The sequence below is a fragment of the Euprymna scolopes genome, chromosome 36 (assembly GCF_053919585.1).
Source record: "Euprymna scolopes isolate OS-2025 chromosome 36, ASM5391958v1, whole genome shotgun sequence".
NCBI classification, from domain to species: Eukaryota; Metazoa; Mollusca; class Cephalopoda; order Sepiida; family Sepiolidae; genus Euprymna; species Euprymna scolopes.
This window is the reverse complement of record NC_136517.1, coordinates 1,149,506-1,167,369: the sequence shown is the minus strand read 5'-3', so window position 1 is coordinate 1,167,369 and position 17,864 is coordinate 1,149,506. Positions and strand designations below refer to the sequence as shown.

Genomic DNA, 17,864 nt, shown 5'->3' with positions numbered 1-17,864 from the left:
CCATGGAAAAATATTTTCTCTCTCCCTGCTGAACAGTGTGCAAACGAGACCACTGACTGGTTCAAAACTGCAATCGAAGCGCATGTTCCCATGCGGAAATGTTATAGTAAGCCCCACTCTCCCCAATGGTTTACGTCGACTTGTGCAACTGCCATTACTCAAAAGCAGCATGCATACCGTAGGTTTAACCGACATAAGTCCAGTTCAAACAGACTGAAGTATATAGAAGCTAGAAATAACGTTAAGAAAGAAATAGCGACAGCTAAGAGAGAATTTACGGAAACCACTAAAAAGCGCATCGAAGCACAAAAACTAGGAACTCGAGACTTCTGGAAAATCTACAACAGTGTAGTAAATAATGGGCAATCAACAATTCCCCCACTAACCAACAATCACGAGATTGTCTCCTCAGCAACCGACAAGGCTAACATGCTTGCCAGTCGGTTTGCCTCAAACTCCACACTGGACCCTTCCAACCACCCCCTACCTGACTTTCCTATGCGGACAGACGCCACACTAGACGATCTGAAAACCACCCCTGCTCAGGTGCATGCTATCATAAAAAACCTTGACACCTCAAAAGCATGTGGACCCGATCTTATCCCAGCTGTGCTATTAAAAAAGTGCTCAGCCGAAGTAGCTCCAGTTCTCTCCAAACTCTACAACAAATGTCTTAATGAAGCTTGCTTTCCGGGCTGTTGGAAAACTGCTTCTGTTGTACCAGTATTCAAGAATTCTGGCGAAAGGACTGACCCATCAAATTATCGCCCCATTAGCCTCCTCCCACTTTTTGCAAAAATATTTGAGACCATAATTAACTATGCTCTAGTCCATCATCTTACAGATGCTAAACTACTGACTGACAAACAATATGGATTTAGACAAGCCCGTTCCACAGCAGACATCCTCACTGTGATCTCTGAACATATATACCATTCACTGGACAAAGCGGGGGAAGGCAGAGCGGTAGCGCTAGATATATCTAAGGCTTTTGACAGGGTATGGCATGAGGGTCTCCTCAGTAAAATCAGATCATACGGTATCACTGGTAGAATACTTAACATAATTAAATTCTTCTTAGATAAGAGAAAAATCCAGGTAGTCCTCGACGGTCGCACATCTAAACAATATGATATAAATGCGGGAGTGCCCCAGGGTTCTATCCTTGGACCTCTATTGTTCCTGATATTCATAAATGACCTCCCCGACAACATTGCCTCTGAGATGGGTATATATGCTGATGACACTACACTCTATGGCAGACACGACAGGAAGACGAATGAACACATTTCTAAAGAAATGGCAGAAACACTAGAGGAAGACCTCCAATCTGTAGTGGAATGGGGACAAAAGTGGTTGGTCGCGTTCAATGCTGCCAAAACTAAACTAGTTTCATTCAATAATTACAAGAAACCCTCTCTACCACCCATAGCAATGGCCAACGACTCTTTATCTGAGAGTCCATCTTTCAAACTCCTTGGCCTAACGTTCACAGGAAACATGAGTTGGAACAATTACATTGAAGGCATTGCCAGGGCCGCTGCAAGAAAGGTAGGCTCTCTCTACCGTGCTAGAAAACTACTAACACCCGAAAGTATCCTGTACCTCTATAAGGCCACCATTCGCCCATGTATGGAGTATTGCTGCCACATCTGGGCTGGTGCATCTGCTACTAGTCTCTCGCTCCTTGACAAGGTTCAAAAGAGAGTCGCAAACCTGATAGGCCCTGAACTGGCATCTAAGCTTCAGCCTCTGTCCCATCGACGAAATGTTGCATCCCTCTGCCTTTTCTACAAGTATTTTAGTGGTGAATGCTCTGACGAACTGCAATCACTTGTGCCCCCACGACGCGAGCACCCTCGACAAACCCGACAGGCTACTAGATCCCACCCCCACACTGTAGAGGTCCCTAGATGTAAAAGATCTTTTTACTCCAATAGTTTCTTCCCCAGAACCGCAAGACTCTGGAATTCCATTCCAGGTCCCTGCTTCCCCAACAGTACTGACGTGCAGAAGTTTAAGTGTAACGTGAACCGACACCTTGCTGCCCAAATCCCTACATAGTACCCCAGTAGTTGTTGCCCCTGATAGTAGCCCCCTACACCAAAGTGGCAATTTGCCTTGTTTGGGGTGAAAATGTAATAAAAAAAAAAAAAAAAAAAAAAAAGAAAATATTACTGTACTAGGAAAGATATCCGCACTTCACACGGGACTTTGCTGTATACTTGGATGCCTGTGAAGTGGGTACCCGATCGGACAGCAACGTCTCAACCTTAACCTTTGAAAAATGGTGTGCACTATCCCTAGGTGAGAGACCATCATCATGCTAGGTTTGATCATGATTAATCCAGTGGTGGGGCTGTAGAAGAGTTGTACACACAGACACGAGGGCTACTACTTATATATATAAACTATACAAATCAAATTTACTCCAGTTTTCAAAGTAAATAAATACTTTAAAATAAGTTTAAACACAAAAACTTATCCAGGTAAGTAAAAGAGTAATGCATTTTGCTTTTAGTAACATTTGTTGTATATTTATTTTTTTCACCCCCCCACTTTTTGTTTGTAAAAAAAATAAAATAAAATAAATCTATTTTATAAAAGTGGGAATGTATGTGTGTGTGTGTGAGAGAGAAGACACCTCTCAACCTATATACTTAATGAATTTTTAATCTACAGACTTGAAATTTGGTATATAGGTTTTTCAGACATGTGGAAAACTTTAATTTATTTTCACTCGGCTGCTAAGGGGTAAAATTTGAAAAATTGGTACATAGGGTCATCGGATTTTTTTTTCTATTGTCAACTATTTCATGAATGCGCATGTGTAGCCGTGAAATATCACAGCTTCTTTATGTTAAGAATAAGAAGGTTTGAAAACATTTTGTGAAGGTCGTGTCAAGCTGCTGTAATGGTTATATTACTTAACAGTCTTTAGATGGTTTCAATCCCAGCTTGGGTATTTTTTTTTTCACTTACAAGTGAAGTATTTAGAAAAAAGGAATTTAACGTTATGTTTAATACCTACAGTATTTCTGTTTATAATAAAGAATTCTGCATTAATTAAAATATAATATTTATGCATATTTTATGATCGTGCAATGCCAGGCGGCCTGCTAGTCTATATATCTATAAAAGTGAGAATGTGTGTGTGAAAACACTTCTCAATCTATGTACTCAACAAACTTTTGATCTACAAACTTGAAATTTGGTATAGAGGATATTCAGACATGTGGGAAACTTTTCAATTTGTTTTCATCCGGAAAAAAGGGCTGCTAAGGGGTCAGAACTGAAAGATTGGTATGTGGGAGTCGTCAAATCTTTTTACTGTCTCACAATTGCGCATGTGTGAATTGTTCACATGACACATTATGTTAAAAATAAGTTTGAAAATATCTCTTAAAGTTCGTGTCACGCTGGCCTCATAGTTATCGTACTTGACTCACAGTCTTTAGGTTTTGGTTTCGATCTCAGCTTGAGTATTTTTTCTTTTTTTTTTTATTTACAAGAAATGAATGGTTTAGTAAAAAACAAAATACTCACATGCATGTCTCAGTTTCTGTATTAATTAAAACTAGCAGTTCAGTCCAGCTTTGAGTCCTATGTACTGCTCATAACTTTGTGCATATGTATATCAATATATATATATATATATATATATATATATATATATATATATATATATATTATATATATATATATAAAAGTTTGACACATGTCCAGGTAACCTACATCTAAAATTTCAAGTGTATAGACCCAAAATTGGCAGAGGAGTTTGGTAGAGTCTGTAAAGGTCAACTCTTTCAACTTTGACCTCATAGCAGCCAAATTTTCACCAAAAAACTAATTAAAAAGCTTGCTGCATGTCTGAATACCCTTTATGTAAAATTTCAAATGTTAAGACCCAAAATTAGTTGAATAGTTTGCTAGAGACTGCAAAGGTAAAATCTTTTGAACTTTGACCTCTTGGCAGCCAAATTTTCAGCCAAAAACGGATTAAAAAGCTTGGCCTATGTCTGAATACACTTTATGAAAATTTCAAATGTTTAGACAAAAATTGGCTGAGAGGTCAAATTTTTTAAAACTTTGACCCCAATTTTGACCCTTTTGTCAACTTTTAAGTTCAAATCACGTTATAAAGTTTGATCCATGTCCAAGAAACCGACATCTAAAATTTCAAGTGTTTAGACCCAAAATTGGCGGAGGAGTTTGGTAGAGTACTCAAAAGGTCAAATTGTTGAACTTTGACCACTTGATAGCCAAATTTCTGGCCAAAAACCGATTAAAATGATTTTCCCAAATCTCAATACCCCTTATGTCAAATCTCAAGTAAGTAGATTGAAAATTGACAGAGTAATTTGATAGGGAAATGTATACACAGACACACACAGAGACAATTTCACTTTTATAGATATAATATTTATGTGTATTTTATGATCAGGCAACGCTGGGCGGTTTGCTAGTAATTCAATAAATGTAGATGTCAACTTTGTGGTCAAGAAAAATGTATTATCTTAAAAAATTTTTTTTAGCTTTTTTATTTGTTTTTTTTTATTGAAAACACTTTTTGCGTTTTTTTTTATAGAAGTATTTATTGAAATTAAATATATATATATATTTTTTTTTTAAACTATTTTGCGAATAGTATATATTGGATATATTTTTTCTATGATGTTGGAAATTTTATTTTTTTGATTTCAATCACTTTTTTTTTTTCAAATCAAAAAAATACGGTGCTTATTAAGATAGAGCCAACAGATTGATTTTTTTTAAATGTGGTTTTAAGCATGTTGAAAATAATAAATCCAAAAATTATGGAAATTCATTCAGAACAACCGCTATTGTGTTTTTAGTAAAAAAGTAAAAAAAAAAAAAAAAAAAAAAAAAAAAAAGAAAAAAGTCTATCGCTATTGGCTAAAACAAAACGTATTTGCAATGTTTAAGGTGTTTACATCTAGGGAAAATGTAATTTCCCCCAATTTTCTGTAAAGATTACTTTTAACTATAAACTATTACTCAAATGTTCATAATTCTTTAATATAATATCATTTTCAACATGACAAACAAAACTATATATCCAGGAAAAAAAAAAAAATCGATCTCTTGATTTTATCTGTCAATCATGTTTAACTTTTGTCCAGTAAATTTTAATATCTTAACTTCTCCCATCTATCTGACAAGCAGCAAAAACCCACCTCTTCACTATCGAGGTACCAGATGCTGAAAAGCTTTCTATTCTTAATAGTTTCTTCCTTTGCACTGGAATTCCCTCTGTTTCCTGCTTCTGACTGTACTAACATGAACAAGTTTAAATGTAATGTGAACAGACATCTTGCTACTCAACTACTCACAATCTCTTGCGTCAAAAAAACTGGGTCAAATTTTACAAAAACTGGTATAACGATGGTTAGAAGCGCAGATTATGTGTTGACAATTCGGGGTTGTATTGACCCAAAAGTTTTGAAGATGTCTCAACCTAAAGTTTAAAATAGCATCTTCGTTTGTGCATTTTTGAACAGCATTTCCGTCATTGTTAAATTTGAAAAAGTATTCACTTTGTTAAAAAGCTGAAATTGACAATGCATCATAATAATAATAATAATAATAATTGCTCTTACCAAGAAATAGGCCGTAGAAAATGAAAACCATAATAAAAGAAGGTAATAACCAGCAGATTTGAACAATAATCCAGCCGAAAGAACAGCAATCATTCTGCAAAAGACAAAAACATTACAAACTAGAAAAGAAAGAAAAAAATTATAATCTTCAGTTGAAGAAACAACTTTTTAAGAATCAGAGACATAAGTGAGCTGCAGTGATAAGCAACCTGAAATTGCTGCATATTCTCTCAAGAGGGAGGGGAGAGCACTAAAAACGACCACAAAAGATGATTTACTTTTTTCTTTGTTTCGGCATTCTCCCTGGAGCAAAACATTTTTGAAAGGGTAGAGAAGGGAGAGAGGGCAAAAGAGAGAGAGAGAGGGGGTTCAATTCAAAGTTTGTATAAATCCTTTTAGAAAATGTATTAGTTCCTTGTTTTTTTTTTTTTACCAATAGTCCTTTTTAGAAACAATCGTCACCATCTCCTTGTTTTAATCAGTATCCGTTCATCTATTAGATTACGTTTGTTTCTTTACTCAAAGATCTTTGCAAGTGGTATTTTCATGCGTGTGACCACAACTCTTCCAGAGAATTTGTAGCATCGCAAGCAAATGTTTACATAAGGCATGACAGTCTACCACAGTAGCAGATACAATAGTTAACCAATCATGGTTCCAGCAGCAAACTCCAAAGACATGATCAGAGGCCAGGATCAGCACGTTATGTTTCATTGTTCTAAGACAGGGTTTCAGCTGACCCTCACTTCATTTTTTACAACCCCAAGGAGTTGTTTCAATAACTTTGTAGATGAAATCATCTGAGTGACGAAGAAGAATGTGACTGGACCAGTGAAGACGTCTCAGGAGAGTTTGCTGTAGGGATGATATGTTGTAGTGAGAACAAACAGCTGTATTTGAAATGAACTGCTGCCTACGAAGACAAACGATGTGTAGTGATCAAACACCTTGAACTTTTGTATATTACTTGCTCTCCACAACAATTTGAAAAAGTGGTAAAAAACACAGCAATTTGAAAAAGTGGTAAAAAAAAAAAAAAAAAAAAAAGCAACTATACAACAAATAATTGTTACCATAGCCAATAAAAGTTACTTTGCAACCTACCTGCATAATTTTTTGGTGTTTTTTTTAAAGTAGTTTTAAATGCTTTTTATTTCATCTCACATTAATTCTTTATGGCTTTTAAATTTCTAATCAAGATGGCTGTCTTATCTATTTTTTTTTTCGGGGGGGGGGGGGGACAGTCCAGTCTCATTTTAGATTATCACAATTTTTGGTTGGGGGGGGGGGGAAAGAAATCACCATTGGAGATTGGGGGGAGGGTATTTTTATTTATGGTGGCTGCACTACCCCCCCCCCCCATTATATATGAAAGCAAAAATAGAGGGAGAGTTATTTTGATTTTATTTTGAATATTTCGACAAATTTTTACTGGACATAACGAATATAATTTTCAAGACATTTTCCTTATTTTCAAGGTAATAATAGAAATAAAGTCATTTCAAGGCAAAAGTCAAAATTCAAGGACTTTTCAAGTTTGTGCAAACTCTGCCATAAGGCTAATTAACAAATGTTTTTTTTATTTGATATTTTCGAAATTGCGCTAATACTTACCCGATATATTTATAACCAGAATAGGCCATGATGTCCGTGTATTTGAGATCCGTGTTGACATTTAGTATATAGAGACTGAGCATAACAACCAAAAGTTCCAAAACCAGCCACACTAAAGCAGAACTTGCTTGGATGCCAAGTTGTTCAGGGGTGAATCTGTTTTAAAAGGAAATGGAGAGAAAAAATTAATTTTCTTCCCTAATATATATATATTTTTATTAATATAAACAAATTTATATGGTCACGACTCTGGACATGCTAATGTTTTGAACAAATGGTCAGTTAAAACCAGAAGTGCTTGTCAGGTGACTTAATAAATCGTTGCTTTCCTCAGAAGGAACCAGTCCTCAAATCTTATTAACATTAGACTTCTTCCCGGTCATGGGTGATAAAATGAACATTCTACCCCCATGGATTAAATCTGTTCTGTTCAAAATTTCATGCAAATTACCAAGTTCAACAAGCTACACCTTGAAGAAAGTTGAAGGTTACATCAGCTGAAACAATTGTGAAAATGACTCAAGATGAAAAAAGGAGTCCAAAGAATTAAAATTCTAACATTGAATTTTGATTGTTCATCTTTCATTCAATTCCTGTTAATACAGAAATAATGTCAACGATTGCCTTGTGATTTTTTATCATAATTGTTTTTCATCATTTGATTTTTTAAATAGAATCATTAATTTTTATTATAAGGTGTACACAATTTTATAGTTTTTTTTTTTTTTTACATAATTAAAGGGTTCTAATAAAATAATTTAATTGGTAAACATTTAATTTCTATAATTTATGAAATATAGGATTTAATGTTCATAGTATTCAAAATTTCATAGGCATCATATACTTATCATAATGTCACCAAAGTTATAAACGATGTCTGATTTTAATGATATTTGGACATGTTGGACAAAATTTTATGAAATTTTGATCATAAAGTTCATTTGATAAAATCGAAACTTGGTGTTTATTTAGAATTAAACTGATTTTTTTACAACAAAATATCTTAAAACTTTGATGTACGCACTCGTCACAACGAAGATGTCATATTCCAAAAATCATGTAAATTGATCAAGTAGTTTTATTTTGTATTTTTTAAAATTTTATGAAGAAATGACACCTTATGTTTTGATCAACCATGTTTTAAAAAAAATTGATTTAATAAAATTGATTTTATTTTAAAAAAATTGATTTTCTTTATAAAAGAAAATTAAACTACTTGAACCATTTACATGACCTTTGGAATATGACATCTTTGGGTAACGATGAATACATACATTATAAAGTTTTTTTTGCAATTTAGTTTTTAAAATAGGTTTAATTCTAAATAAGCACCCAAATAATATCTTTTTTCCATTTCTAAAAGCCGCTGTAAAACATATTAAAACTGAATGTGATGATTTTGCAGTCATCAATTTATCTCCAATACAGATTTCTGTTATCAAGATAATATGTCGGACAGCAATAAAATTTAGTCCATAAATGGAGTCCACATAAAGCCACTAAGACTATTAAAGGCAAACAGAAGAATTAACATTGAGCATGATTAATATGATAATGTTTGTTTGCATAATGGATGCGAGTAGAGAGATTCCTACGATAATTGCACTTTTGAATCATTAAAAAGAAAAAGAAATGCACAGCTTACCTATTCTGAACGCCCATAACCACTCCGGTGGTAAGAAGGTACGTTACTAAAGCCATCACTAAAATAAGAATTAAAATTAAATTTAAAAACATAAAAAAAATGCTAACTAAAAAGAATAAAAACAACTAGAAACAACCTTTTAATATATATATATATAAAAAATACAGTTATCAACCAACACATTTTCCGTTATCTCTATAACTCATCAGTGTGTCCAGATTTAATGAGATTTAAAACCGAGACCCCCAGTAACAGGTACTCAGCATATAACTAATTTAGCTATGAAATTGGTTATGGGAGAAATAAAATTGTATTTTTTTAAAAACTCATATTCACTCCAAATGATACACAATGCCATTTGGAAATAATATTGACAGGGACACTATGTAGGGACTTGAGCAGCAAGATGCCTGTTCACATTACACTTGAACTTCTGCATGTCAGTACAATTAAGAAAGCAGAAGATGAGGAGGGAATTGCAAAGTCTAGCATCTCGAAGGAAGAAACTATTATAGTAGAGGCTTTCCGACATCTAGAGATCTCTATAGTGAAGGAATGTGATTTTGTTGCCTGTTGAGTTAGGGTTATTTATGTATGGGTGGCACAAGTGCTATGAGTTTGTCAGAGCATATCCATTAAAATAGTTGAAAGTGCGGAACGTATTATGTTGGAGATCTTTTTTTTTTTTACTTTGTGTAAAAGTGAGAGACCAGCGGTAGATGCACCAGCCAAAATGTGGCAACAATACTCCATGCATGGGTGACTGGTGGTTTCATAAAAATATAGGATGCTCTAATGTGCGAGTAATTTTTTAGTTGCTGCCATTCATTTATTTATTTTTACGATACTGACAACTGAAGGTACTCAATTCTTTCTACAAGAGTGAAAATCAATAAATAAAAATACATAAAAACATTGACACCCCACCCACACTCCATTTACAGTTAGGTAAAACAAATCCTTGAAAAAAACAAAAATGGTCATTTTTCAGCAATTTGCTACAAATGATATCAAACAAAATAATAAAATAAAACTTGAACATTATTAAAATACATAGAAATGAGAGAAACTTAATATTTTTTTAGAAAATAAACAGTTATTAAACATTTCCTAAAAAAGACTTGTTTCACCACACTGTACAGAATACTAAGACAATTGTTACCAGCAATGCCCAGAAAAAAATTAAATTTTAGATATTATAAATTGATTAAAGAGTTAGTTGTTGGGTTATTAAAATTAATCCATAACTTTTTGGCATATAAATGTTTGAAGTTAAAAATAAAACATCTTTGTTTTCATTGATAAAATTCTGTTTAAAAAACTATTGATGATAAAATAATGAAATTTGTCATGTGTAAAATTTGCTGGTGAATGTCCTGAAACTATTAAAAAAAGAGATATTTGAACATTTGAGAAATTTTACACTGATTCTATGATTATATTTGTTTGATTTGTAACTAATTTACCAAAATGAAATGTTTATCAATTTATCATCCACACAAGTGTATGTGTGTGCGTTGGGGGAAGAGTCTGCTTCTTTTTTATTTTAAAGCAATTATGTATGGTTTTAAGAGGTGTTTTGTTGGGATGGTGCTTACCACTCCAACTTAGTGTTAGTGGTTAGAGTCAAGGAATTTGGTTAAGAAAAAATTCTTTTTTTCAATAAAATAACATGTAAACATAGTTCATTTAAATTTATATACACATAAGTTAAGATAAAGCATAAAGTTACACAGGAACTTTATTACATTACCAAGTTAATAAGGAAGAAACCTTTTTAGGCCATACACAGTGATAACAATGAAACATTTAATATTTTTGATATTCATATTTTCAATTTTTCAAATTTGTTCACAAATTAAAAAATAAAAAAATTGCTGCCTCATTTACAGCTGCTGCTGATTGAGTTAACTTACTTAAATCAAGAAAAAAAAGTTACTAGTAATAAACCAATCCCACTCCTAAAGGAAAAAAATAATGCCTGGGTGGATGGCCTCCTCAAAATGATCTGAACCAAACAACACCTAATTTAAACAAAACTTTCCCAGATGATATGAAAATAGCTAAAAAATAAAAAAATGTTTTATTTATGTGCGTCCCACACCAGCAATGTATGTCACAAGGTCAATTTAATGTGAGAAAAACAGCTTTTGTGAGGCAACACTCTGGAAGAGTACAAAAAATAGCCATGAACTGACCTGATGGTTATCCCCGACAGGAGTACCTCAGATGACAGACAATACCCACCCCGTCTTTCAAAGGAGTAGATAATTCTTGGTTTGGTTGTGTTTTATGGCATATAAACAATTTTCCGGTTATTTAATGCCAAATCATTTTGGAAAAAGTTTTTATGTTTCTAGTTCATTATATCTTCAAATATTCTTTCATGATGTTTGGTTTGGTTGTTTTATAGAGAAAAATTGTTTTTCTTTTTGATTTTGCAGATGAATTGCAGAGAACATGATTGCAAAGAAAAACTGATAACATCAATGTTTGGCACATTTTAGGTTTGGAAGCCAGTAGCTCCAAACAGCCTGATTTGGTAGCACCATTAGTAATTCTTAGGTTTCCTATGACCAAATCAGACTATACCTTATTCCAACTCTAAAAGATCCATAAAGAGACAGTTTCTAGGTTACCAGAATGACATCAAGAACATCAGAGTTGAATCAAAAAAATAAAAGACAAAATCCAAAGTTAATCTCTTTCTGTTTGCCATCTCTCTTTCCAGCGACGTGTTAAATAATATTAATACTGTGACATGCCATGTACGCTACTAATTTACCAGTGTTGTTATTAGGGCACAGTTTTCAATTCTATCACAAATAGTATTCAATAAACTGTGTTTTTTTACACTTATCAAAGTTTGTATCCTGACAACCCTAATATATATTATACAATTATTGTGACTTTCTATAACAAAAAAAATCCAACATTCACCATTTCTCAAATCTTATACCAAAATCAAAATGAAGTCATCTTTGTTCCTTTAAAAACCAATTCATTAAAGAAATCACCGGTTATATATATAAAAAAAAAAAATAACCTGCTATATGTAAAAAAATAAATAGCCTGCTATATAAAAAATTTTTTTTAAATCATCTGGTATATATGAAAAAAAAAATGTTTAAAAATCACCTGGTATATAAAAAAATTACTTGGTATATAAAACAAGATTTTTAAATCACCTGGTATAAAAAAAAAAATTTTTTTTTAAATCACTTGATATAAAAAAAAAAAAAAAATAATAAATCACCTGGTATATAAAAAAACCAAAAAAAAAACCAATCATTTGGTATATGAAAAAATAAAAGAAATCACCTGGTATATAAAGGTCTGGAGCATTGATTTCATCGCGTGGTGCAACAGGTTCATCATGATTGAAACGGATGGACCAATCCTAAAATATAAGTAAAACAGTTATTTAAATCTATATTTTTGATTTTAACAGGTATGAAACAGATATCAATAAAAAAATAACATTTATTATACCTTTTTAGGCATCTCGTATTTTAATAGCTGCATAGTTAATACTGGAATTATATCACACACACAAAAGATAACTCAAGGAGTCAAGAAAACGAGAAAAAAAAATTAAAAGAAAACCACAAACATACTTTGATAACACATGTTACACATACGTTTTGTTTTTTTTATTCATGAAACACAGGAGATTAATTGATCTGTACTGAGATGCAGAAAATGATCTCCAATATTTTTCTATATCGGGCAAACTAATGAGGTTTTACAAAATGTTGTGAAGCATTACTCATCCTAAACATTAAAACTGAGAATCAGGGGCCAGATTTATAGAGGCATCCTAAGTGGGGAGTTGTGCAGCAAGATATTTGTTCACATTACATTTAAATTTACAGTCAGGGAAACAGGAAGACAAGCAGTTTGAAAAAAGAAGTTATAAGAGTAGAAAGCTTTCCGACATCTGGGAATATTTACAATGAAAAGTTATTTTGCTGATTATCAAGTTGTGATCCATTTCTAAATTGCAAGTGAAAAAGCAAATTGATTTCTTTCTTGTCCTTATTGTAATGCAGCTTCAGTTAAAGCAGTTTCTTTCCAAGAACTGCAGGCTTGTGGAACTCTCTCCCTGCTGACCGTTTTCCTTCTACTTATCACCTTGGTCTTTTCAAAAACTTAGGCCATTAGGCATTTACAATCTTTACAATAATCATTGTTCATTAGCTCCTTACATCAAGTGGCTTCATACCTTGTCTGGAACAATTTAAAAAAAAAAAAAAAAAAAAAAAAAGAAGAGTAGTCTAGGATGTAGGGGCAATCTTTACTCTATCTTGTTGCCAGCTCCATTCATTTAATCTATAGTTGAGGCTGACAATATGGTTATAGGTCAGAGTGAAGTTGGGACTATAATGGCAACTTATGGCCAACTACATACTCCATTTAATTAAGCAACGTTAAGCCTGGTTAGTACCAGATGGGTGACCAATTTGGGAATCCCCGGTGCTGTATATAGGAGGGCGTCAAGACCTCTTTGCAAGAGTTGCAAAATCCCAATGCCATCATCTTCTCTAATGGGGACATACATTCGACTAGGGATTGCTTGTAAATTTCATATTCCTATGGAACTTCTTTCATCTGGAAGAAACCGGTTAAATCTGTATCGGATTCGTGTGTTTTTTTGTTTGCTTTTTTACACACTCCATGCGACGAAACCAAAGTAAAAAAAAAAAAAAAAAAAAAAAGAAAAAGCATTTACTTACTGAGTGTGTGAAAGGAAAGCAAATAAGAGCCAGTTTCTTCCCAACATAATTTGTATCGACGGCAAAATAATATTTCAGTTTAGTTGTTGACACATATTTTTCAAGCTGAAAAGAGAAAAATATTTTCTAATTATGATAATAAAAAAATTCTAATTAATGATAATAACAAAATAAAAAAAATAGAAGAATTTATAATAAAACAAGTGAAGTGTAGCAAGATTCCAGGCGATATCAGATGGTCTTGCTTTTCAAATAGAGGAAGAGAGGGTGGGGCAGGGGCGGAGATATTTGATCAAGGAAAAAAAAGAAAATTGTCCCTGGGACTTTATCAAGAAGAAGGAAATAGTAGATAATAATTGTTCTTAAAGAGGTTTTAATTTCCATTTTGTACTTATGTAGCGATAAGAGGTAAAAATGTCCATAAGAAATAAAATATTTCAATGGGGGGGGGATAAATAAATAAATATGATAATGAGATTCTTGAGTTTGGCAGAAAAACAATACGGGATCATTTTCTGAAAGAACAATTCAAATATTATGGAAACAATGACTTGGGTTCAAAATGTCTGCTTTGGTGTCTGGGAGATGTTGTCATTTGAGTCCACCTGTTGTATTTAACTACCAGGCCACCAAGTCAGTGATAAGTTAGTTGGACAGATAAATAAATAAATTGAGGGAGAGATACGGTCACGAAAGAGAAGGAAGAGGTTCACAAGAAAAGAGAAAATGAAAAGAATATAAAATAAGGAGATAGAGAAAGGAGTTTACCAGAGAAGAAAAAGAATAAGATAATGGGAAAAAGAAAGAAGAGGTTTAGAGGAAAAAAAAAGAAAAGTAGTCTTCAAAGGACAGAGGAGGGGAAGAGGCCAGATTTATAAAAATGATTGGCTTTTTAGAATTAGGGTCTTTTTACTGGCTGGCATCGAGACATCCACATCGCTCTCGCCCCGCCTGGGGAGGGGGGGGGACGAAACCCTCATAAAAGGTAAGTTGAAAAGCTCTTGTTCTTAGCTGGAAAATTAATTAGATGAACTTAAGTTATACAACCTGCATCATGAAGCTCGGATCAAAGAACTCTACTTTAAACAAGTGTAAAATGATTTATGAATAATTATTTTGTTTGGTTTTTACGAAAATGAACCAGAGTTTTTCTTTGTTTCTCGATTGCCAGCCTGAATGAAAATGCAGTTTATTTCAGGTATGCCCTGACGCCAGATGATGAAAGAGATAGACTGGATCCAGCACGAAGCCAGAGTGACAGCCGAAGTGGACGATGTTGCCACACGGACTTAGCGTCATGCACATTTTGCGTGCCCTGAGCAGCAGAGAGATATTTTCCAGTGACCAGTGAGAGTCTGGTCACCCTTGAGGAGTCCACCACTAGACAAGTAAGAATGTAGCCCTGTTGGGTTGCATCTATGGTCCTGTGAGCTGGGAGCGATGAACACGGCCAAAAGTATATCACAAGTATGCTCCCGTGAACCAGGTTAGCGATGGATGTGGTCCTGCCCCGGCTCTGGACGAAGATTGGGGGTTAGGGTTATAGAAGCATGCCTAACCCCCCCCCCATTTAGCTCTAAAAGTCCCTAAGGCCTTAACATATTTAAATTTGAGTTCAGCACCATACAAAACTGCTAAATACACATACACAGAAAATTTTGGACAAATATGGTAAGATAGTCCCAAAAATGGAGTGTTTTTATTAGCCCTAAAAGAGCCTCTGGGACACACCCAAGAGTTATCGCAAATTATAGATAAACAAAATTATATAGAAATCAGTTAGTTACTTCAGAAAGTTTTATAAAAACCCAAGGCATCAATTTTTTTTAATAAGCACAAAAGTGTCAATTTTAGCCATTTTAATTCGAAAGCTACCCCTAGGTGAGAGGGGGGGGGAGGGGGGGCAACCGGAGCTTTCCCGGAAAATCTGTTCTGTTACTTTTTTTATTCTTATCATGTTTAACGTTTGTGCAAAATTTCAAAAATTCCAAGGTGTAGTCATTGTGGAAAGTGCGGACAGATGAACGGACAAGATTGAATTTACAGGTCCACCCTTCTTTTGTCGGGGGACGAAAAAGAATTTCTAACTAATGATATTACCATGAACAGCAATAATCAAACAAATAAATGCTGAGGTAGATTGGTGATCTGTTAAACGCATTTCAGGTGAAAACATTAGATACTTTTGTGTCGTGTTGAAATTAGAAGTTACGAAAAAAATCATCTGGTAAAAAAATAATTACAAGTAAAAATTAGAATTTATTGAATTATCAAATTTTGTTTTGTTTTTTATGTGGAAGAGTTGTGCGACCAATTCAGTAAGACAAACTTATCTCCTTTGACTTAAATTAAGGATCCAACATTTTTAAAGAAGATACTTTTGACATGGCACATACATGTGTAATGTCATGTGTCACCTGAGATGCATTCGTTTAAAAATCTCACCAATTTATCCAATCAAATTTTTAATAAATAATTTATTCAGTTGATTCAATAGTAAAGAGTAGCAGAGGTGCAATGAACAATTAATACATAGTAAACTAGTAGGATTACCCAGCATTGCCCAGGACTTTAAATTTCTGTAAAAAAAATAAATAAATAAAAGTATAACTAAGCAATCGGATTGATATTGTAATTTCAAATTACATTTTGGGATAAAATCAGAAAAAAATAATTATGCCATTAGCGAGGTTTGAACTCACAAATTGTCTCAAAATACAGCAAGCTAACCACAGCGGAAGGTATGAAATTATGATCCAATTAAATACATAATCCAGACTCCCCCCCTCCTCTTTCAAGTCAAAAAATGGTCAGCAACGAAAGAAAGATCACGATTTAAAAGATATTTAGGAGAATGCCTTGTTTCTAATGCAAGTTCTAGTAAATTGATCCCCCATATTAGATAAGAATAATAAACTTATTGCCCATATGGTTGGTGGAGGTAGAGGTTTGGTGTGGTCTTTTTTTTTTTTTTGTTTTTTTTAATTTCTTTGAAAATAGTTGACTGGAACAATAATTATGGATTTTAATTATAACAATGTCGTTTGGCTATTATTTAATTATTAATTGAATCAAATTGCCATGAAATATATATATATAGTTAGTTATAAAATATATATGGCGATTAAGCTACACTGAATATTCCGCGTTTCATCCACTCTAGGATTCTTCAGGCTTATGCGCAAGCCTGAAGAATCCTAGAGTGGATGAAACGTGGAATATTCAGTGTAGCTTAATCGCCATATATATTTTATAACTAACTAACTAGCTCTACCTACGTATTGAGCACTTTTGAAATAAATACTTAAAGTTTACGCATAAATTTATACTTTCGTACATTAATTTTATGTGAGTAAATGAAGTATATACATATATAGTATAAATACCAATTTCATTTAAACTTTTGCAACAATATTGTTGTTGCTTTTATTATTATTGTCACCATTGTTGATATTCTTATTAATATTGTTATGATTTTATCACTTTTAAATTAAATTTAGTTTTCTTTCTTTATTAATGTTAGGATTGTATGACCTTGTAATGTTTTTAGCACTCATCGTTTCATGCCTCTCCTGCTGTTTAGACGACTTCCGCTGTCTGGATTAACGCCTACACATTTGCAATTCTAACTTGAATTGACCTAATTTTCAAATAACGTGTGCTCTTACCATTTGATGCCTGACCAACGATGGAAGCAGATCAGTTGGTTACATTTAACTTTTAACCTTGCGATTTTGGAGCATTCTCGGCAACTGCAAGCGGATTTTTATATTCCTATAAGATACATTGAATTTCTTTTTCAATCATATTATTTCTCGTTCTGCAATTACTTTTCCAATCATTCGACAACTCCCTTGTGCATTTTGCTGACTTTGAATTTCTGACTATTTGTTTTTAAAAAATCTTTTTTAGCTTTTTGGATTTATGATCGAGTGAGTCTTCATGCACTCTGGACCTTCTATACCCAGTTTGTTTTTTTCTGAATTTTTCCCCTATTTTATTATGTTTTAACTGACATGAACAATTTTTTTGCAATTTATGACTAACCATCATAAAGTGCTATTTCATTTAATGCCATAACTAGCAAATTTTAGCTCAGTTATAATAATAATTTGCTAATATCTTTCTTTATTCTGAAGAGAAGAATAGCATTCTTTGAAACTTTTGGAGTATTCTGTTCAACAATTTACTTGTAAATTTTAATTTACAGTCTTGATTTCTTTTCCTTATATATATATATATTTAATT

The 17,864-nt window shown here is 33.2% G+C and overlaps 1 protein-coding gene across 3 annotated transcripts in view; it reads right to left on the bottom strand.

Annotated features, from left to right (window-relative positions):
• LOC145260283 (protein YIF1B-B-like) overlaps window positions 1–17,864 on the bottom strand; it is a 51,167-nt gene that overhangs the window by 1,455 nt on the left and 31,848 nt on the right. For all 3 annotated transcript variants that reach the window (XM_080118122.1, XM_080118123.1, XM_080118121.1), the window contains exons 4-8: window positions 13,617–13,721; window positions 12,202–12,280; window positions 8,881–8,938; window positions 7,236–7,391; window positions 5,622–5,715 (exon numbers count right to left, since the gene is read on the bottom strand). In XM_080118122.1, the coding sequence (XP_079974248.1) occupies window positions 5,622–5,715; window positions 7,236–7,391; window positions 8,881–8,938; window positions 12,202–12,280; window positions 13,617–13,721 (492 nt within the window). The remainder of the gene's footprint in view (window positions 1–5,621; window positions 5,716–7,235; window positions 7,392–8,880; window positions 8,939–12,201; window positions 12,281–13,616; window positions 13,722–17,864) is intronic.